The 23150-nt window shown below is 48.5% G+C and overlaps 1 protein-coding gene across 3 annotated transcripts in view; it reads left to right on the forward strand.

Annotated features, from left to right (window-relative positions):
- The window catches only part of DPY19L4 (dpy-19 like 4), a 1351687-nt gene that overhangs the window by 851200 nt on the left and 477337 nt on the right, over positions 1–23150 (forward strand). For all 3 annotated transcript variants that reach the window (XM_069621372.1, XM_069621373.1, XM_069621374.1), the window contains one exon: positions 6401–6457. In XM_069621372.1, the coding sequence (XP_069477473.1) occupies positions 6401–6457 (57 nt within the window). The remainder of the gene's footprint in view (positions 1–6400; positions 6458–23150) is intronic.

The following is a 23150-nucleotide window of genomic DNA, read 5'->3' on the forward strand; positions in this document are numbered from 1 at the left end:
CAAGTCTAACTCTGATAGAGGTGTTTTCATAGATTAGCCTCAAAGGTTCCAATATTGAGTCCGGGCATTCCCTTCGGTGTAGTTTAGACCACAGCCGAGTTCTGTTAACTGGGCCGAAAGCCAATTTGAAGTCGATAAATGCTGCAAAAATGTGTCTTTTGTTGTAGAGTGCTTCTTGTTTTAACAAATTTAGTAAGAATAAGTTGATGTTTGTACCGATATGTTTTGCAAAGCCAGTTTGTCTTTTTGCAAATATTTGTTTTGCTTTGGCCCAGGTGTTTAGTTTCTCCAGGAGGATATTGGCAAAAATCTTTCTCAATGGGTCTAGCAAAGCAATAGGTCTGTAGTTGCAAGGATTTGTTGTCGCCTTTTTTATGGATTGGTAGCAAAACCCCCTTTTGCCATGATGGAGGAATGGATTTGGTTTTGTCAATTGAACTGAAGATATGAGAACAGATATCTGACCAGATGTTTTTGTTCGCTTTAATGATTTAATTACAGAGGCCATCAGGGCCTGGCGCTCGTGATGGATTTAATTTAGTGATCACTCTCACAATGTCTTCAGTCTCCCAGGCAAAGGTCCAGGGTCTTTTTTGTTGTGACTGATGTTGTTTCTATCAGTAGTATTGCCCTTATGAAGGGTCAGGAAGTGTCATTTTCAATTCTGTTCATCCACATTTGTTGACATCTTATCTACGGGGTCTGTTTGAGGATTCGATAGTTTCCACAGATCTCTCGTGTTTTGCTTGTTTAATGCAAGCAGCATTGTTTCGGCATCATTTTGGCTTTGTAAGGCTCTATTGCTCTTCATCCAATTTTTATATTGTTGTTTAAGTAATCTTATTGCTCCATGATTTGGTTGAGGTAGGCCCTGTATCTTTTTAACCTCTCTTCTCAGCTCCTTTTTCTTATTCGCGATTGTTCTCGAATATGCATGTGTGTGGTATTGGTTCTTTTGTTTGTTTGTTGACATGAGCTTGAAGCTACTAAGCAGCTGTGGGTAGTTCAACCGCTGGGTATCCGACAAATGGTTGCTATTTATTTGTGCCGACAATTTTCTCAGATTTCCTTGAGATTTTTAGTCTGTTCAGGCTCGGGTTTAAACTCAATTCTGGGAGCTTGAGTTTTTCTTTCAGCTGGTTGTACGCTTGCCACACAATAGTCAAAATTGAGTGATCACTGCTGTTAGATTTAACATTTTCAACATGAAGCAGTTTTAAGTGAATAAGATCGGTTAGGAAAATGTAATCAATAATGGCCCCATAAGGGACCACGCAACCATTTATGCAATGGTTTGAGTGTGACTCTGGAGATGCCTCTGGTTGTCATTTCTTTGAGCCAGCATTTGACCTGTGAAGGCATATTGTTTATTTCTAGTTCTTTGCCAGTCTGATCATACAAATGCAGATTCAGGTCCCCACATAATATAATGTCAATCTTTGGATATCTTAGGACAATGTCATCAATCCCGGAGCAAGCTTTGTCAATAAATGTTTCGTCGGCAATAGCCACTGGATTCCAGTAGCTGTTAACTATGCTGATAAAATCAGGTATGTGTTTTGGATCTTCATTAATCATACTTAGTACAGTTATTTGAGTCCAATTGCTAATATTGAGTGATTCAATGAATTTGAGGTTACTGCCCATTTTTATTAAGGTCAATAATCCTGCAGATGGTCGCCCTTTTTTTACTGGTTATTGCCGGTGTCATCGTCACTACATAGCCATCACATATCGGTTGAGATGTGATCCATGATTCTTGGATACATATGATGTCGTATGTAGTCAAATCGTGGGCCTGTTCTTTGAATAGGTGACTATTTCTTTGTGTGTTCCACGAACATAACAAAAGTTTGAAGTTGGATTGTTGCAGTGATGGTTATTGGGTATTGTCGCATTGCTCCGAATATGTTACTTGAGACCAATCCATTACCCTCCGTATATGATGCTCATTGTGATTTCGTTGGTTTCGGTTATAGAGCTCATAGTGCTCGTTTTCTCTTTTCCAGGTGTTTCGAGTATTTTTGTCTCTTATTGTTTGTTGTTTCTCTGGATTAGAGGCTTGTTTTAGTTGGAATCCTTTTTTTAACTGGAGTTTTTTCCAGTTCTGCTTCTTTGTGGTTCGACATTATCTATTTCAAATCCAAATGAGGATAGTATACTTTTTTGGTTAAAAATAAGTTTTGTGCTAGCGGAAATGAGCAGTAATTGGATTCTATCTAGATGGCTCTCATCCGAAAAGTTTACCGTCAATATGTCTTTTGTGGTGAGCTTATTTAGGTTGGGGATTGCTTTAAATAGACAGAAGACATTTGTTCGATTGAGAATCAGGTCATCTGCATCTTGTTGGGTTCTTTTCAAAGATAGAGCTCGTGAGGTTATAATTTTCTGCGGATTGATAAATATTGGCTGTGGTAATCCGGTATTTGATTTAAAGGTGATGTTGGTGATTCAATAAGGGAGGCGTCAGTTCTGATATGGTTTAAGTGTGTTCCATCTGAATCAAATGTAGAGTTGGATATGTCTTCACATGACAGATTCATCTGCGCTTCTATCGTAGTGTGCGATTGCTCATATTCATCCACAATTACAAGTGAAGAGTCACTTGGTTGAATCTGTGCTTCTTCTGAGATATCTAGATCCTCTACCAGATGTTGCGTCAGATTTAGCAGCATATCTATTTGTGCTTCCTCAGTTAGATCTTCAATGTTCCTGTTACCACAAGGCGTCGAGGATCCATTTCCAGTCTCGATCGGTGGTTGTCGGTAGGACGCTTATGTCTGGTGGAGTTTTAATGGGTTGATTTGAAGGAATTGATTTGGGAACAGTAAGATTTCTGAGAAAGGCTCTAGAGACAACTTGCTTTTTCTTTGTTTTTAGTTTTTCTTTTGGACTTTTGCATTTTGTACTTTGGGACTGAAGATGGCATAGTTGCTGACTGCTAAATTAGGGTTATTTTCATTTTTTTTTAGGTGATAAGTTCGGGTTGTTTGGGCAATCGTTGGAGTTTTGGCCCATATTCGTGCTATCTTCCGCGTTTGGTTTAGTTTGCACTGGTAGGATATTGTTTGTAGAGCTATTATGTAAACCATTTTTACTTTGGTTATTGCTAGGCTGAGGATCAGATAATTGTAGAGATTTGGTTGGTGGAAGTCATCATAGCTATCAGGGCTGAAGTAAGTTGTGTATTATCATCTTTGTCATGTCTGGCAATATCTGCGAGGCGTGATTGCCACCTGCTACTTGTTTCTGCCTCATAATCCAGACGGTCTTCAATTTTATGAATGAAAGATTCAATAAAGATCTGCTTTGCATGGATGAGGGCAAGGAGTGTGGCTTGGTCCTTTCTCGCCTCAACACATGCTTCTTGGATTTTTTAAAAAGGGATCATTGTCTGTCATGTTATTTCTATAAGCATATTCTGGAGATCCAGCATAGTGGTCGGAATTGACGGCATATACTCCGCTGTAGATGGTATGTTCGCATTCATATGCTTATGTGTGTTTGCTTCAAATTCCTCATCTGAGGGAGTGGTTTTTGTATATATTGATGTTTGCATCGGGTGTTTCAGTTTTAAATCTTCTTCTTTTGTTATGTGATGCTTGGGACTTACACAGAGGTGAGTTGAATGTGGTGTTGACATTGAGGTATCATGGTCAGAATGGCCAAAAACCTCTTCGTTTTTCTTGATTTGCAAGAAGTGCTTCGATCTCGAACATGTCCAAGGATAATCGTGCAATTTTTGGATTCCGTTGGGAAGAGTGAGTACGCTATATTCTGTGAAAGCTGCTTGCTTTCATACAGAGATTGCCATTGTCTCTTAGCTAAGGCATCCTTGTCCCTTTGTGAGATAATCGGTGTATATAGTTCTCCTATTGTAGGATTCCTTGACGGGGGTGAAGGATTGGCAGTGTTTGCTAACGGGGGCTTAACCACATCTGTTCCCTCGTAGATCGAAGAGTGTGATTGCAGAAGTCTCCCTGATACAAGATGTTTTTAACATCTTGTCGTGTTGGTGATCAACAGCTTCACTCTGTTTTTCCTGACTGTCAAAAATATCAGGTAAACGTTCTTCTTTATGTGAGAAGGTGGGGTCATTTTTTTGCCTTGGTTTATCGTTTTGCGAGGGAGTTATTGGTACGCAGTTGTTGTCTGTTGGTGTCGGTGTGGCCACTCCATGGGTTTGCAGGCTGTGAAAGGGTTCGCCAAATCTTTTGTCAGTTATGGGTCTAGGTAATAAGCATTATCGTTCCTGCGTTGGTGTAGAAGCAGAAATGTCATCTTTTTTTAGTTCTTCAAGTTTAGAGGCATTCTTTTCCATATGATTTGGATTCTCCATTGCCACATCACGATTGTCTTGAGCATTGACAGACTCATTGGTGGTCAGACAAAGCGGTTGTGGTATACTGCAGGGAGAGCTTATTTGTGATTCCTTTCCCATATGAATATTTTTAACATGCTCCTTTTTTGTAGAGATCGGGGCTTTTGTGCTTGCTTTTCTTTGGGGAATGATGGTGGTCAGTGCTTTTAAGCGTTGTCTTGTGTGGGGACCGCTTTGTGTGTTGGTTATAGCGGAAATCTCGTAATCGTATTCCATCATTAATGCGGCGCAAGTATAAGGCTGTAAAGCTATAAAGTTTAGAAAGTTGCGCAATAGACACTTCAAGAGTGTCTTTGGAACCTATCTGCCTGATGCAGTGTTTGCTGGGGTGTCGGGCGTCTAAGTGGATTGGGGATTGCTGTTCACTGTATGACAGTTTTCGCTCTGTCCAATGTTTCGTGCTACTGAGTCAAAGGCCAAGAGCCCACAGTCCTCAGAGCTGGGTGTGATTCACAGCGTTTTTCACATAAAAGGGTTAACATCCTTATTTAAATTATTGATGTATGAGAAATCAGATAACACACAATATAAGGTACCGTGCTGCTGAGTCAAAGGCCGGGGGCCTGCAGAACTCGGAGCCGATTTTGTTTTTTATTTTTTCCTTCCTCCTCTTTCCGCAGCGTTTGTGTGCTTAAAGTTGGAGCGGTTCCAACAAGACCGCCCAATACCGCTTATGATCTACTTAGCTTATTCTGAATTTAAGGGCATAGAGTCTTCGTTATGTCATCGGGCCGAGATATTGGGAAATGCACAAGAAAAGTCAGCGGTGGAGGAGAGTGAAACTTTTGAGTGGGTTATATCATAGTGGCCGTAACAGGAGATATGACTCCTTACCTTTTGTAACATGTAGTCCTGAATGTCCAGCAGGCCAGGCTGTCAGCAACAAAGCAGCAAACAGCCAAACAGTCGATGCAATGTCTCGCGCCCTTTTTGCGCTCTGGCTTATCTGAAGGAAGGTATTTATGGGGGGAGAGTTGAAAGTATTTTGGACCCAGGCCCCAGAAAGTCTTGTTGATAATGCAAAGGATCTTGAATTTAATCCTTGCAGCCACTGGGAGCCAATGGAAAGATTTCAGGGCTAGAGAGATACGATCCCAGGGCTTGAGGCCCTAGACAAGTCTGCCAGTCCTGTTCTGGATGAGTTGCAAATGGCAGAGAGTAGAAGCATGTAGATTTAGAAAGAGGCTGTTGCAGTAATCCAACCTGGAGAGAAACATAGCTCAAGAGACAGTGAGCTTCTGGGGGGAGAAGAGGGGCAGAATACCTCGGAGGAGGAGCAGTTGGAAGTTTGATTTTTTTTTTTTTTAAACATCAGAGATATGGGCGGAAAAGGAAAGCGTGGAGTCGAAGATGACCCAGAGGTTTTTAGCCTCACAGGTGGGGGTAGGAAGAGGGCCAGGTGAGACCGGCCAGAGAGCGACAGGATAGTAGGATGAGGTGTGCCGATGAGGAGGATCTCCGTCTTGCTGGCATTAAGGCAGAGATCATTGCAGCACACCACTCCTGAATTGCATACAGGCAGTCAGGGATGAAAGGAAAAGGTGCCTGAGGCAAGCCTGATGAGTTAGGTGTCATCCACATAGCACTGAAAGTTGGAGCAGAGAAAGGCAATGCGATGGGCGACAGTAGACAGGTATACCCTACAATTAACCTTGCCGCCACAGAACATTGTTTGCTGGTCTTTTAAAGTTCCTTTGGCTGGTCCATTGTGTTTCAAATTCATGCGATCCTTGCCTACAAACATCTGCTCTCTGGAAACCACTTAACACTCAGTGGAAATTATTGGAAAATTACTATAGCCACAATAAAATGTGCACTAAAACCGTATTTATGTTGGTTAAAAGAATGTGGTTTATAAATAAAATGAAAGGGCCATAGAGAAAGTTATACAAATCTCCAATTGTTATACGTAACTGCAAAAATAAATCGTTTGGTCATACTATTGGTAGGATCAGGACTGTACAGTTGTTTGTTCAAATGTCCTTTAAAGTTTGATCAATCTTATGTTTCTTTCGACAGGCTCTCCTTCTAAGTACTATAGTACCATCACTTATAAGTACCATGCTGTGGCGAGAGGTAAGAAGGCTGCATGATACAGCATTTGTACAGGAACATTTTTGTACCTTTGCATTAAGTAATAAGACAATGTAGAAATTGGCAGGCAGAGAAGATATTGTCAGTGAATGATCGACAGGCGATTTTCCAACTATGATAATCAAAAAGACAATATCTGGGTTGGAATACCAGACCTTAATGCCTGAAACTGTTTTGCCATACAAGTTTAAGCTCTTTTAAAGGAAATGTGTCAAAGAAGAAAATTCATAGTGGCTGTATGTTATGTTTGTGACTGGGGGTCCATCGTGAAAGTATTGTTTTTTTAACCTCCATGGCCAGATGTTGTCTTTAAGTGAGAGGAAGATTTATATAGTCAAGTCTTCAGAGACGAGCCTGCCCCAGAGGCAGGATCAGTACATGTTTTTGTAAACAAAGGCGAAAGACCCTGCAGAATATTTTGACAAGGCAGGTCTCCAAAGAAAATTAGCATAAAAGCTCTCACTTCTGGAGCAGATATAGAACATTTGAACATAGGCACAGTAGTAGTGAATGGTAGTCTGTTTCAACGAACTGATGTTGTAGTCCTTTTCATAAAGGACGTCGGCAATTATCGTGCCGGGTAATGGATAGCTGAAGAGACATATTTTTCTTAAATTCCAAGAGCTGAAACCGCTAGTTCCCTTCCATGCCAATTTCTCTGCATTGATTCAGGGCTCAGGTGCCCTCTGTCTCCGGGGCTCCAAAGGGTCTGAAGAGGCCCAGTGATTAAGACAACTTTGTGTCCTATTGAGGGGATCCTTTGGTCCAGGGAAAGCCACCAAGTGATGTGACCCCTGGAGGTGGTAACAGTGGATCACCCCTAGCTCGCTGTGAGAAACCGGAGGGTATTCTCACTCCTGAACCCCTTGGATCCTCTGTGCAGGTAGCCAGGGAAAGGCCATCACTCTTGGTTCCTGATCTTGGGGGTGGAGAAGCGAGGGAGGATCACCTGGGTGGAGAGTCCTTGGGGACTGGAAGTTAGGAGCTCTTGGGCGAGACATGGTATACCCCTTTTACTAGTAATGACCAACCCTTCCCCCATTTTCATGGGCTGTTAAAAGCCAATTCCCCTCTTTTCTCCCCATTTGACACGTGACAATACTAGGATGAAGAAAAGACAACTCTGAGCAATGAAGACCACACCTTTTTACCACTCTGGTACTGAGACGAAGAAGATGCCTGCCCGGAGCTGTAAAGGTCAGTTCTCCAGCATGGGGTCTGGCATGGATTCACATGCTCATGAATATTCCCCGTCGTCCGGCTGGCTGGGAATCCTCGGTAAAGAAAAATCAGTATCAGTTTCGTTTCTGATCTGTCTTTCGTAGTAGTAACCAATCATGATCTCTGCGTCATACTGACCACAGCCAATGACTGCCATCTCCCTAAGTCCCACCTCTGGCAGCCATTTTCAGATTTTTACTGCACGTTCAAGTGTTGGGATCCTCATGCTATTGCTCTCGAGCTTTAGTGCTTTTTTCGCGCTTTTTTTTTAGGAAAACTTTCTCTTTTTCAGTCAAAAGAGACTCAAGCTCCACCGTTTCTTTATCCGATCAACGGGGACCCGTGTCGGATTCTTCTACGCCCCTCAAGGGTGAAGATTTCGTCGAGCCACGCTTTTGGAGGACTCCAGAAGTTTCTCAGGCCCATCTCGATCATGGCCCAGGAGAAGGGAAGCTTAATGCCCGGAAAGCTGTTCAGTGTCTGCCCTGGATGCCAGCTTCAGAATGTCTTTAAGGAGGACGAACACTCCCTTTGCCTCTACTGCCTGCATGAGGACAAGACGCACTTGGAGAAGGACTGTGCATTTTGCGGCAATATGTCGGAGCGGACCATGAAGGACCGCCATCTGCGTCTCGCCAACTGGCTGGAAGGGAAGAGCCCGTCAGGCGAGAAGAAGAAGAAGAAGAAGAAGTCCAAGCGGTCTTCTAAGACCTTTGAGTGCGCCCCGGCGACGGGGGTCCAACAGAAGGCCAAGCACCGCGAGTCCGCTGGCACCGGGAGCGCTGAACGGTCAGGCTCTACGGGCGCCAGGCAGGGCGCATCCTCCCCGGCGCCATCAACCACGAGCCAACGCTCTGGCTCGGGTAAGAGGAAGGCCGAGCACCCGGCGAAGCTCCAGGAGAGACCCCGGTCGAGCTCGAAGGCCCCATCAGAGGGGGAGCGAGGCGGTGACCCTCCCCCCAAGGAGAAGGCAGTGAGCACACCTAAGGTGGTGAAAGCCTTGATCCACTCGGCCAAGGCCTCTATCGAGACAGTCGCGGCGGCCCTGGCTCAGCCTGTGGAGGCTACACCAGTGGTGGCGACCTCGGGGCCCAGAGTCTCCCTGCCACCGCAGAGGGAATCCTCTTTCATGCCCATCGACAGGACCCCCGTGAAACCTCCGACGGAGAAGAAAAAGGGGGGGGGGGCAAGAGGTCGTCGTGGATTCGGCCTCAACCTCTGAGGAAGAGCTGATCGAAGTCTTAAGTCACGGCGTTGGCGTGGAAGAAGACCAGCCCGTCGGGAGGGATCCCGACGTGGGAGACGACGAGAATGTCGAGGGTACCGACGGGGCTCCTGACCGCCCGTCGGAAATCCCCTCACCCAGTGCCGCAAGACAACTCGGCGGCCATTTTGTTGGCTATACAGTCCTTATGCTCGGAGATAAGGACGAGATTGCCGTTACCACCAAAGTGGAACCTCTCCCGACGGGGGACCCGGAGCCAGGCCCTTCTGGGAGCCCTCCTCCTAAGAGAAGAAGGATTCATCCTCCACCTCCTTTTCAACCATCGCGCCCTGCTCAGCCCTCCTCCCCGTCCACGACCCGTGGGGATGATACAGGGACTGACACGGCCGTGACGGGCACAGACAAAGAGGTTTACGACGAGTATCTCCTGTCGTTACCACCTCCCCGGGCTTCCCCGCCCGACGAGATTGGATCGTTTCATGCCATGATCGCCAGGGCATCCGAGCTTTTCCAGCTCTGCCCGGAAGAGAAGAAGGAAGGTTTCCTTTATCAACGGCGCAAGACCAAGAGGAAGACGGTCCTCGCTGTACCTCTATTGGACGATATCTGGGATGAGGGTCTCGCCCTCCTCAAGAACCCATCCACAACGCCTGCGAGAAGGGATCGGTACGAGAAGAAGTACCGGGTCCCGGACGCGGCCCCCTTGTGCCTTCGGGCACAGCCGACCCCGGACTCGGTCGTCTCCGTGGCGGCCAGGAAGAAAGCAGGGGGGGCTTCAGCCTCTACGTCGTCCTCCACGCCGGACGGCGAGGGAAAGAAATTGGACACCATGGGACACAGTCATCTCATCGGCAGCGACGACGATTAAGGCTGCCAACGCCTTGGCTATCGTAGCCCGCTACGACAGGGAGTTGTGGTACAAAATCGCCCCCCTGCTGGACTTCTTACCAGAAGACAAGAGGGCGGAGGCCAACGACGACTGAACAAATTCATCAAGGCACAGAAGTTCCGGATGGTCACCCTCCAGCACGTCCTGGGTCAACTGGAGGAGGGCGATTTCCTGTCGTCGTTGGATTGGAGGATGCCTACTTCCATATCCCCATCCTAAAGGGACACCGAAAGTTTCTAAGATTCGTGGTCCAGGGGCGTCACTACCAGTTCAGAGCCCTTCCCTTCGGATTGAGGTCGGCACCCAGGGTGTTCACCAAGTGCCTTGCACCGGTGGCAGCACGGATGCGCCTTTGAGGGGGTCCACGTCTACCCCTACCTGGACGACTGGCTCATCCGAGCAAAGACAAAGGAGCTTGCCGCGGAGCACACGGCGAGGACCGTCCAACTACTCACGGACCTGGGATTCTCCATAAACTACGCCAAGTCCCACCTGGTGCCCGCGCAAGACGCACTGTTTCTGGGAGCGAAGCTCGACACAGTGGCGCTTCTGGCCTCTCCGTCGGAGGAAAGGACGAGGGCCATCTTGGGCAAGGTGCAGCGGATGCTGGTTGCGGACGCGGCCAGGGTGTGGTCCTTCAAGTCGCTCCTCGGAATGATGTCTTCTTGCATTCATCTCATCCGCCTGTGCAGGCTTCGGATGCGCCCGTTACAGGAGTTCCTGGACGCTCGCTGGTTCCAGACTACGGGCAGCTTCGAGGACAGGATCACACTCGACGAGAGCTTCCAACGAGCGATCCGGTGGTGGGGCACCCGCGCGCATCTGACGGCGGGCATGGACTTCCAGACCCCTGGCCACCAGAAGACAGTGACCACGGATGCCTCCCTGGAAGGGTGGGGAGCGCACACCGAAAATCTGCACGCGAGGGGCCTTTGGCTGCCGACGGGGAAGTCCCTCCATATCAACGTCCTGGGACTCTGTGCAGTGTTTTGGGCCCTCAGGTCCTTTCTTCCGTCTCTCAAGGGCAAGGTGGTGAGGATCTTCACCGACAACACCACCACCATGTTCCACATCAGGAAGCAGGGCGGTACCAGATCCCCAGCCCTGTCCAAGGAGGCTCAGGATCTGTGGCATTGGGCCGTCGCCCAAGGGATGTTTCTGGTGCCGTTTCATCTGGCAGGGATAAAAAACACCATCGCCGACGCTCTCAGCAGAGAGCTGCGCTCGTGCCACGAGTGGGAACTACGACAGGATCTAGTTGACCGCCTCTTCCGACGGTGGGGCACACCCCAGATCGATCTGTTCGCGACGGCGACGAATTCCAAGTGCCGGAGGTTCGCCAGCAGGTTTCCCCATCCGAGGAGCATGGGCGATGCTTTCTCGTTCCCCTGGGAGGGCCTGTTCCTATATGCGTTCCCTCCATTGCCGCTGCTGATCCGGCTCATCAACCAGCTCAAGAGGTCACGGTGCAGGATGATCCTCGACGCACCTGCGTGGCCGAGGCAGATATGGTTCCCAGACCTTCTGGACTTGTCAGCATCCCCGTCAATCAAGCTGCCAGTGGACGCGGATCTTCTCTCCAGGGAAGGAGGCGCCATCCTCCATCACGACCCGAAGTCGCTGAACTTGCAGGCCTGGCTCCTGCAGCGTTAGAGTTTGGAGGTTACGACATACCGGCCGACTGCAGAGAGGTTCTTGCAAAGGCCAGGGCGTCCTCAACTCTTAAATGCTACGGACACAAATGGAAGAGGTTCTCTGTCTGGTGCCACGCACAGAAGATTAACCCTCTACAGATTACGGCTCCTCAAGTACTGCCGTACCTGCTGACGCTGGCCAAGGCTGGACTGGCGCACGCTTCCATCAAGATTCATCTTGCTGCGATCTCCCGATACACCAGAACCAAGGGACGGACGTCTTTGTGGTCTCATCATCTGGTGAAAGAATTCATGAAGGGACTGTTCAGATCGTTCCCGCCGGTGAAGGCCCTGGCCCTGGCGTGGGAGCTCAACGTGGTGCTGACCAAGCTCATGGGACCTCCGTTCGAACCTCTGCACTCAGCTCCGTTGAAGTTCTTGTCGTGGAAAACTGCGTTTCTTGTGGCCATCACCTCCGCACGACGGGTGGGAGAGATCCAGGCCCTTTCCTGCAAGCCCCCGTACGACTTTTCACGACACAAGGGTAGTGCTCAGGTCGCACCCTTCCTTCATGCCCAAGGTGCCGTCAGACTTCCACCTCAACGAACCCTTGGTGTTGCCTGTTTTCTTCCCGTCGCCTTTGTCGCCGACTGAAAGGACTTTGCACTCGCTGGATGTGGCTAGAGCGCTGAAGTACTACGTGGACCGCACGAAGAGTTTTCGGAAGACGTCACAACTTTTTGTGAACTTTGGACCTGTCAATCAGGGGAAGGCTCTCTCGAAGGCTTCCATTTCCAGATGGCTCTCCGGCTGTATCATGTACTGTCATCGGTTGGCAAACCGACCGCTGCCTGGCCGTCCGAGAGCCCATTCCACCAGAGCGATTGCAGCTACCACGGCGTTCCTATCTGGTGTGCCATTGCTGGGCATCTGCAGGGCTGCTGCGTGGAGGTCGACGCACACCTTCACAAAATTCTACTGCGTCGATCGGGATTCCAGGGAGGACTCCAGGGTCGGCCAAGCAGTGCTGCGCAACCTGTTCGCCTAAGGTGAGCCTGATGAGGAGGTAAGAATTGCTTAATGTTGAGTTTTGGATGTAATGCTTAATGTTGAGCCTTTGCCACCTCCCGTGGTTGTGCATGTGTGTACTGCTATGTATTCTTTTATTCATGAGCATGTGAATCCATGCCAGACCCCATGCTGGAGAAGTAACAAGTTACTTACCTGTAACTGTTGTTCTCCAGCATGGGTCTGGCATGGATTCACATGCGAACCCTCCCGCCTACCCCTCTGCGGCTCTTCACTTGGTCATACTGCCACTTCACGTGCTACCAAATCTGAAGATGGCTGCCAGAGGCGGGGCTTAGGGAGATGGCAGTCATTGGCTGTGGTCAGTATTACGCAGAGATCAGTGATTGGTTACTACTACGAAAGACAGATCAGAAACGAAACTGATACTGATTTTTCTTTACTGAGGATTCCCAGCCAGCCTGACGACGGGGAATATTCATGAGCATGTGAATCCATGCCGGACCCATGCTGGAGAACAACAGTTACAGGTAAGTAACTTGTTCCACATGCCCAGTTTATTGTGGTGAGGCAGGGCTGATTGGACTTTCACGCCTGCAGCCTGTCAAGGGGCTGAAGGTGTATAGGAGACCAGCCCAGCTGTATGATAGGCAGTGGGGTAACCTGTATGTCGAGGAACGACCGAAGCAGCAAGAAGGCCGGTGCAAGTGTGGTGTGGGTGCTGGAGCTCCGTGGAGCGAACCAAACATTAAGCAGGAAACAGTGTGGAGAGGATGTCCCCTTTATGTACGTTCGAGATGCTTGTTTCTCTATGTTGGGGCAATCATACTGGGGTATCTGAGGGGCAGGAATGAAGCCCCTGAAGTGTGAAACAGAAGACCGCGCGATCCATGCTGCTGTGAAGCCTTTGAACGTGACCAGTGAATTTCTAGCCATTGAGAAACCCAGTGCACAAGCATTTGGTTGTTCGAGGAATACTTTGTATCGGGGTGATCGCGTGTTTGAGGAAACACATTTTCGAAAGGTTGTACATTGCGTTTAAAGTGAATTAAGGAAACACAAACTGAAGGAAAACGTTAACAAGTGCAACCCGTGCCTGTTAAACACCCGATTGAGTGCAATCCACGTTTTCTTGAATATCAAACAGAATGAAAACCTTAACAACTGTAACGTGTCTAATAAACACAAAATTGAGTGCAATTCATGTTTTCTTGCATACCGAACTTGGTGAAAACTTCACAAAAGAGCAGAACTGCTACATTCTAAGTTCGGAAGTAAAATGGAACTGACTTCAAGTCAAACAATTTTATGCTGCCTGCTAAAAACAAATGACTTTGTATCCAAGTGAAATCAGTATGTGTTGTCTTCTAAAATGAATGGAGCTTTACTTTGAACATTTCAACACAGTTATAACTTGATTATGGAAAAACCATCATAAAAGAAGCTACAAGAGTGGCAAAGAACTCCAAAGGAATAAGGGATATGTTTGCGCTGCTCACATTAAAGTCTTGGGGAAGGGAACCCAGAGCATTTATTGACTTGAGGATGGCGTCTCAACGGTCCTCGTACTTGGAACTTGGGGGATGGAAACCCTGAGTACTGGTTAAAACGGTATCCTCCTGAACTCGAGTGGTAAATTTGAGACTTTTTGTCTGGAACTATTTTATAATTTAGGAATGGAGCCGAAAGAAAACTGTGCTGGAAGAGGCTCAGAACTTTGTTGGACACTGTTTCTTTTGATTGCCGACATCCCTACACATTGTATAGATTAGCTGTGAGGGCCAGTATAGGTTTTGAACACCGACCGATTGTTCAGTTGAACTCTTTGACTCAGACCTTTGTTGGTTTTATTTAGGTAGGGATATCCCACCTTGGCATAGGGCAAGTTAGGCCTTCACCATCCTGACATTTAAGTTAATAAAAGTGTTTGTTTTGAATTCAGAATCTGTTGTCTGTGTCTTGCTTCATGATGCCTGCTACAAAACCAAGGAAACGGGCTACCCCTCCCCTACACATGTATGTCTGTGGATACCAGCTATAACCTGTACTTGAGTGAAATCAATACACACAATATCAGATATTTTAAAAAGCAATTTAATGTACTAAATTCCATATGAAAAAACACATATCAAAATATACACATACCTATACACAGAATAATGACCTTATCATAAACCCTGCTAAACAGAGAAAAGTAAGATCTCCAAACCACATGTTTACAAATACCTCATGCACAGTGTGGGGTTAGTAAATGGTTGTGACAAACTAACCACAACTGAACACTTGTAGGCCAGAAAAATGATTTCTCTACAACGTCTCAACCCACTTGTCTTATCTTTACTGTACTTACAGAAAGTAATTTTAGAAAAATATGTCTCCTTATTTCACATAGAAACTGACAGAGTACTTTATCTGAACCTGCCCAAAAACATGTCTGAAACTTAGACGTTTACTCGCTAATTTATGATGTACAGAAAGCTATGGCTTCGTGGAGACGAAATGATCTGATCAACAAGCCTAACCTAGCTAATGACTGTGTCAGACATAAGGTCGGCACATTGTTTTTCTGGCCTCTTGGGTGGACCACCTCATTTGTTCACCACAACGGGCCTTCATCAGGACATATAAGCTCTTTGACTCAGTATAAATATAATAGTGAATCTTGAAATTCTTCTTCAATTCACGAACTGTAAACAAAAACAAAACCAACCTAATTTAAAACCTAATCTCTGACAATCAGACAAAAATACTTGTGCAGCCAAATAATATATAGCTTGCCACAGACACCCTATTTCTTTAACATGTTTTGCGCAATATTCTTAATCTTTTTCTTTGTAAAGATTCAATCATGCTAGTCTTCAGTAATATGCTTAAAACCAGCATGACTTTCATTATTACTACATTGGTTGCATATAAACTTTTTAACCTAATCTCATTGGGGCATTTGAATTGCCTTGTTCTTGATCTAATGCCTATCCCAGATCTTCCAAGTTTACTTCGGAAAACAATGAGACTGCCTTCTCTTCATGTTCAAGGAAGTCCAAAAAAAAACAGTGTACTTGAAATACTCTAACCACTCCAAAAAAAACTACTACACTGAATATTAGTACTCCTACTCACTTCTACAATAGATTAACACTCATTAAATCATGCCACTCTTTAGTATACTTGCTAAATGGCAAAAAGTAATATTTCTGACTCAAAATATACATCTATCATAGACTGGCACCAAAGGAGAGGTACACTAAAAACCCATGGATTGCACGAATTCCCCATATTCCTATATTCAAGCCCCATCCAAGCCATTTAACCCCTCAACGGCCGATGGTTTTCCCTCGCAGTGCCAAGGCCTTTTTTTCGTGATTTCAATATGTCGCCATTCGATCCCTTGTAACTTTTTTGTTACATGAGAGATCTTGGCCAAATTTGGCCTTTTTTCTTCCCACATGTAGGCGGTCATAACGCCACCAAGGTATCCTAGTTTGCTGTATGGAGATGAGAGAAAATAACAAAAAAGAGAGCAAATTGTGTTTTTTTCTGAAAATGCCAATAAAATGAAGTACAAAGAAGCCTCTGATTTTTTTTCTTGTAAGAGCTAGGACCAAATGGTTTGCTGTTCTGAATATGCCATTTTCCAGGCTTTCAAGAACAGGTTGAGTGGAAACAAAAAAAAACATATTTTTATAAGGTTACCATTAGTTTTGTGAGAGGTAGGCAATTTTTCCCTTTTTTTTCCAATACGACATGCGTGGACGGAATGGAAAAGGAGGGTAGGAAGGCTGAATGGGAAGACAGACAGGCATAAAGTAGACAAAATTCCAAGTTTAGCAAGGGGTCATTTGCGCATGTCAGGCAACAACTATGTAGGTAGAATTCCCATAATTTGGGGAAAAATGAGAGAAAGGTATGTTCTGGACATGGCTTCTGTGAATATTGAGAAATGCAATGCACCGCTACAATCTCACGACTCTCCTAGTTGGGAAATCACACATTTTTATAATGTTTCTGTTGAGTTGTCTTTCTAAAGTAGCAGGCAGCTGCCTATATCAAATGCATCTAGAGAGAGACCTATGATGCATCATGTCCTATGTGATGTCATAGAATATTGATTGCTGCATTTCTTGTTTGTGTTCTAATCTTGTCAGTTGGAGAAGTTACTGAGAGGAAAGGAGCCTCTGCGTTGTTGGGGGTCTTCTTCCCTTTTAATATCTATAATAAACGTTCCTGTTGAACTTGCCTGTCTCCGCCTGCCTCTTCATAAGTTTCAACAAAACAAGCAGTACCACAAGCCAAAAACGAAGCCATGGTACACAATCAACATAGCATAGAAATGCCTGAGATCGAGGGCAGAACTTACCTTCCATTTCACCGCCTCAGCCAGAAATTACTGCAGTGGTGAAATTTACATTGTGTCACGCCAGCGCGCATAACGCACGCTGACATGACACTGAAGGAAATCCAACCCCCGGGCTGTGAGGTGGAACCTCCACCTCACATAGCTTGGAGGTTGGATTTAGGGTTTGTGCGACTGCTGGTTTGCAGCGATTGCACAAACACAAGTGCCAATAAGGACGAGCTATCCTGTCCTTGGCACTGGAAATGTGCTGAGGACGAGATAGCTCGTCCTTGGAACTCAAGGGGTTAATGTTGTAAAATAGGTTTGCTCTATTAACAGAACTTAATAAGTCAACTTTCCACATGCCTACAACATTAAAAAGTACAGTGCAGATAACAAAAAGCGTGCCAAACAAATGCCACATACACTCCTTTTGGTATACTTACGTCCAGTACTTTGTACTTACCGGCGACAAATTCCAAAAAGCACTGTTCCTCACAGGGAAACAGAGTTGTCGCTAGTCGTTCCTTTATCTACTTGCACTGCCGCCCCATTTCCATTGTGGGATGTGCAAGCGCCATCTTGGGCCAAATTGAATTCTGCGTTATTAAAGAGCGTCCCTGGTGTTTATACTAAGTTGCAACATACTTTGAGTGAAAGCACACATCCTCATAACGCCCAAATAAAGTGCAGCACGTGGAAAAAAATCACATATCTTTTTGTCATTTTTTTGTGTGGATCCCACCAAACTCTCTATATTGCTTTATGATACCTTCACATAGCTCGGACTGCCCTTTAGTATATCACTAGGGGAGCAGCTGCTATCTAGGTCAGGCCCTGAAGCTCAGGTCCAACAGAGTGAGATTGGCCTTATGAATAAGGGTAGAGAGTCCATCTGTTGAAACTCTTCCCCAGGTGAAGAAACTTCCAGAAAATCAGTCCCAGGAAACATTTGATATGCAGAGACCACAAGCGGGATATTGCTGCTCCATTCCGACCTGCTTTCATGTGCAGAGCGGGACTTGAAAGAGGGCATGTGGGGAATACAAGAACTGATATGGAGTGTGAACTGGAACTGAATGACTATCCTACACCACAGCAAAGGAAAGCACACAAAGTGTCCGCACTCAGCATCAGGGCAGGGCAATGAAAAAATAAACTCTTGTGAAAGGGGAGAGTGCATAGTATACATGTTAGATTGGCTGTCCACCCATCATAGCACTGCTTCCCTGATTCAGTCGTGGCAGACAGTTCTTTTGAGATCTCGGTTGTGTGGACCTGGGCACTATCCAATTCAAATTAAAACAATATGCAACATGGGGAAGAGGTGGAACATTAGGGAAGGGTGTAGCACAAACTAAGCTATTAATGGAGAAACAGACTTCGGAAGTTTAGGTTTACACAAAGTTATCTAAACTACCAGTATTGCTAATTAGTAAATGTTGGTTAATACATGATTTGCTAACTTAAAGCTACTCTATACTTATCTATCATCTAAAGGCCTACTTTTAAATTCAGTATTGCTACAGCATATGCCCTACTGTGTATATGTATGAAGCTTTCCTTACTTACCTGAATTGCATGTTGATCTTAACATTGTCCTTGAATATATCATAAATAACCATATTCTTATACAACTGCAGTGTTTCCTTGACCAGAAGTGCCCTCAAAGGTGTTTATGCTCAACTACAGCCCTCCTTCCTCCTAGGCTAATCCTGGCTGCTCAACCATAGCTACCAAACATTTTGGTTAGTACAGTCCAAACCTAAGAGTTGTAGCCCTGTACATCGAAGAGTGAGTCTTCTACAGTCATACCACAGGTGGACTTTAGTAACATTCCCTAACAGTAGGAAGGCTACAGAGCACAATGTAGCTAAGCCAAGTGAACCACATTGCAGGACACACCAGGTCAAAGGGAAAGGCTAGCCTAAAGATCCTGCTATGAACTAGAACCCAAAGGCTTACAAGAGCCAGGTATTTGAGGTAGAAGTTGGAAAAAAGCTAGCTAGGGGGCTCTAGCCCTAGGTTTTAATGGCAGGTGAAGGGCACAGCCCTAAGTGAAGAAGATTGCTTTCTCCAGCATGGGGTCTGGCATGGATTCACATTCTCATGAATATTCCCCGTCGTCAGGCTGGGAATCCTCGGTAAAGAAAAAATCAGTTTCGTTTCTGATCTGTCTTTCGTAGTAGTAACCAATCACTGATCTCTGCGTCATACTGACCACAGCCAATGACTGCCCTCTACCTAAGCCCCGCCTCTGGCAGCCATCTTCAGATTTTTACCGCACGTTCAAGTGTTGGGATCCTCGTGCTATTGCTCTCGAGCGTTAGTGCTATTTTTTTTCACGTTTTTTCTCAAAAACTTCTATTTTTCGGTCAAAAGAGCCTCAAGCTCCACCGTTTCTTCATCCGATCAACGGGGACCCGTGTCGGATTCGTCTATGCCTCTCAATGGTGAAGATTTCATCGAGCCACGCTTTTGGAGGACTCCAGAAGTTTCTCAGGCCCATCTCGGACATGGACCAGGAGAAGGGAAGCTCGACGCCCGGAAAGCTGTTCAGGGTCTGACCTGGATGCCAGCTTCAGAATGTCTTTAAGGAGGACGAACACTCCCTTTGTCTTTACTGCCACATGAGGACAAGACGCACGTGGAGAAGGACTGTGCGTTTTGCGGCAATATGTCGGAGCGGACCATGAAGGACCACCATCAACGTCTCGCCAACTGGCTGGAAGGGAAGAGCCCGTCAGGCGAGGAGAAGAAGAAGAAGAAGAAGTCCGAGCGGTCTTCTAAGACCTTTGAGGACGCCCCGGCGACGGGGTTCCAACACAAGGCCAAGCGCCGCGAGTCCGCTGGCACCGGGAGCGCCGAACGGTCGGGCTCTACGGGCGCCAGGCATGGCGCATCCTTCCCGGCACCATCAACCACGAGCCAACGCTCTGGTTCGGGTAAGAGGAAGGCCGAGCACCCGGCGAAGCTCCTGGAGAGACCCCGGTCGAGCTCGAAGGCCCCATCGGAGGGGGAGCGAGGCAGTGACCCTCCCCCCAAGGAGAAGGCGGTGAGCGCACCTAAGGTGGTGAAGGCCTTAATCCATCCGGCCAAGGCCTCTATCTAGACAGTCGCGGCGGCCCTGGCTCAGCCTGTGGAGGCTACACCAGTGGTGGCGACCTCGGGGCTCAGAGTCTCCCTGCCACCGCGGAGGGAGTCCTCTTTTATGCCCATCGACAGGACCCCCGTGAAACCGCCGTCTGAGAAGAAAAAGGGGGGGTCGGGGGTCATCGTAGATTCGGCCTCAACCTCTGAGGAAGAGCTGATCGAAGTCTTAAGCCACGGCGTGGAAGAAGACCAGCCCGTGGGGAGGGACCCCAACGTAGGAGACGACGATAACGTCGAGGGTGCCGACGGGGCCCCTGACCGCCCGTCGGACTCCCCTCAACCAGTGCCGCAAGAGATAAGGACGAGACTGCCGATACCACCAGCGGAGGAACCGCTCCCGACGGGGGACCCGGAGCCAGGCCCTTCTGGGAGCCCTCCCCCTAGGAGAAAAAGGATTCATCCTCCACCTCCTTTTCAGCCATTGCGCCCTGTTCAGCCCTCCTCCCCGTCCACAACTCGTGGGGATGATACGGGGACTGACACGGCCGCGACGGGTACGGACGACGAGGTTTACGACGAAGATCTGCCGTCGTCACCCCCCACCCGGGCTTCCCCGCCCGACGAGAGTGGATCGTTTCACTCCATGATCGCCAGGGCATCCGAGCTTTTCCAGCTCTGCCCGGAAGAGAAGAAGGAAGGTTTCCTTTATCAACGGCGCGAGGCCAAGAGGAAGACGGTCCTCTCTGTACCTCTACTGGACGATATTTGGGATGAGGGCCTCGCCCTCCTCAAGAACCCATCCACGACGCCGGCTAGAAGGGATCGGTACGAGAAGAAGTCCTGGACGCGGCCCCCTTGTGCCTTCGGGCACAGCCGACCCCGGACTCGGTCGTCTCCGCGGCGGCCAGGAAGAAAGCGGGGGGGGGGGCGCGGCCTCTACGTCGACCTCCCTGCCGGACGGCGAGGGAAAGAAATTAGATACGATGGGACGCAGAGTCATCTCGTCTGCAGCGACGACGATTAAGGCGGGTAACGCCTTGGCTATCGTAGCCCGCTACTACAGGGAGTTGTGGTACAAACTGGGCCCCCTGCTGGACTTCCTACCGGACGACAAGAGGGCTGAAGCCCTAGAGATCTTGCAGGAAGGAGAGGTGGCGTCGGACCACGCCATTACGATTACAATGGACATCGCTGACACTGGATTTCGCCAGTTGGGCAACGGCGTGTGCCTTAGGCGGCGTGGATGGCTCAAGGCTACTGACTTCCGTCAGGACGTGCAGACCAGAGTCTTGGACATGCCGTTCGACGGAAACAACCTGTTTGGGAAAACGGTGGACGATTCCCTTCAAGCCATCAAGGCAGACACGGAGATGGCCCGGGCTCTTGGGGTTCTCCAGCAAAGGCGGCCGCCCTTTCGGAGCGACAGAGGCAAACAGGGTGCCTCCAAAGGTTCCGGCGGCGGATTTTCCACCAACCGTCAAGCGGCCCGTTCGTCGTCGCAGGAAGCTTACAGGGGACGAGGCAAGTCAGGCGGACCCCGCTGTCGTCGCCAAGGAGGACAAGGCGGCAAAGCCTCGTCGAAGCAGGACTGAACCAGCCGTGGGATCGGGCCCCCACCGAAGCACCCCGGTGGGAGGCCGGCTGGCGAGCTTCGTCAGCGTGTGGGAGTCCATCTCCACCGACCGTTGGGTGCTGGACGCCCTAGCTCAGGGTCACGCACTCGAGTTTCTAAAGAGGTGCCCGCGCGTCCCCCCTGTGGCCAGGAAAGAACATCACATCCCTTAACTTCTCTTGGAGGTAAAGGCGATGCTCAAGGAGGGCGCCATCGAGCTCGTCCCAAAGAGGCTTCGGGGCTCCGGAGTTTACTCAAGATACTTCCTCGTGAAGAAGAAGACTGGAGGATGGCGTCCCATCCTGGACCTACGACGACTGAACAATTTCATCAAGGCACAGAAGTTCCGGATGGTCACCCTCCAACACGTCCTGGGTCAGCTGGAGGAGGGCGATTTCCTGTCGTCGTTGGATTTGGAGGATGCCTACTTCCATATTCCCATCCTAAAGGGACACCGAAAGTTTCTCAGGTTCGTGGTCCAAGGGCGTCACTACCAGTTCAGAGCCCTTCCCTTCGGACTGAGGTCGGCACCCAGGGTGATCACCAAGTGCCTCGCACCGGTGGCGGCGCAGCTGCGCCGAGAGGGGATCCACGTCTACTCCTACCTGGACGACTGGGTCATCCGAGCGAAGACGAAGGAGCTCGCCGTGGAGCACACGGCAAGGACCGTCCAACTACTCACGGACCTGGGATTCTCCATAAACTACGCCAAGTCCCACCTGGTACCCGCGCAAGACGCACTGTTTCTGGGAGCGAAGCTCGACACAGTGTCGCTTCTGGCCTCTCCGTCGGAGGAAAGGACGAGGGCCATCTTGGGCAAGGTGCAGCGGATGCTGGTTGCGGATGCGGCCAGAGTGAGGGCCATCAAGTCCCTCCTCGGAATGATGTCTTCTTGCATTTACCTCATCCGCCTGTGCAGGCTCCGGATGCGCCCGTTGCTGGAGTTCCTGGATGCGCGCTGGATCCAGACGACGGGCAGCTTCGAGGAGAGGATCGCACTCGACAAGAGTTTCCGACGAGCGATCCGGTGGTGGGGCACCTGCGCGCATCTGACGGCGGGCATGGACTTCCAGACCTCCGGCCACCAGGAGACAGTGACCACGGATGCCTCCCGGAAGGGTGGGGAGCGCACACCGAAAATCTGCACGCGAGAGGCCTTTGGCTCCCGACGGAAAAGACCCTCCATATCAACGTCCTGGAGCTCCGTGCAGTGTTTTGGGCCCTCAGGTCCTTTCTTCCGTCCCTCAAGGGCAAGGTGGTGAGGATATTCTCCGACAACACCACCACCATGTTCTTCATCAGGAAACAGGGCGGAACCAGGTCCCCAGCCCTGTCCATGGAGGCGCAGGATCTGTGGCATTGGGCCGTCGCCCAAGGGATGTTTCTGGTGCCGTTTCATCTGGCAGGGATAAAAAACACCATCGCCGACTCACTCAGCAGGGAGCTGCGCTCGTGCCACGAGTGGGAACTACGACAGGATTTAGTGGACCGCCTCTTCCGACAGTGGGGCACACCCCAGATCGATCTGTTCGCGACGGCGACGAACTCCAAGTGCCGGAGGTTCGCCAGCAGGTTTCCCCAGCCGAGGAGCATGGGCGATGCTTTCTCGTTCCCCTGGGAGGGCCTGTTTCTATAC

The sequence above is a fragment of the Ambystoma mexicanum genome, chromosome 5q (assembly GCF_040938575.1).
Source record: "Ambystoma mexicanum isolate Mex_15411 chromosome 5q, UKY_AmexF1_1, whole genome shotgun sequence".
In the NCBI taxonomy this organism is placed as follows: domain Eukaryota; kingdom Metazoa; phylum Chordata; class Amphibia; order Caudata; family Ambystomatidae; genus Ambystoma; species Ambystoma mexicanum.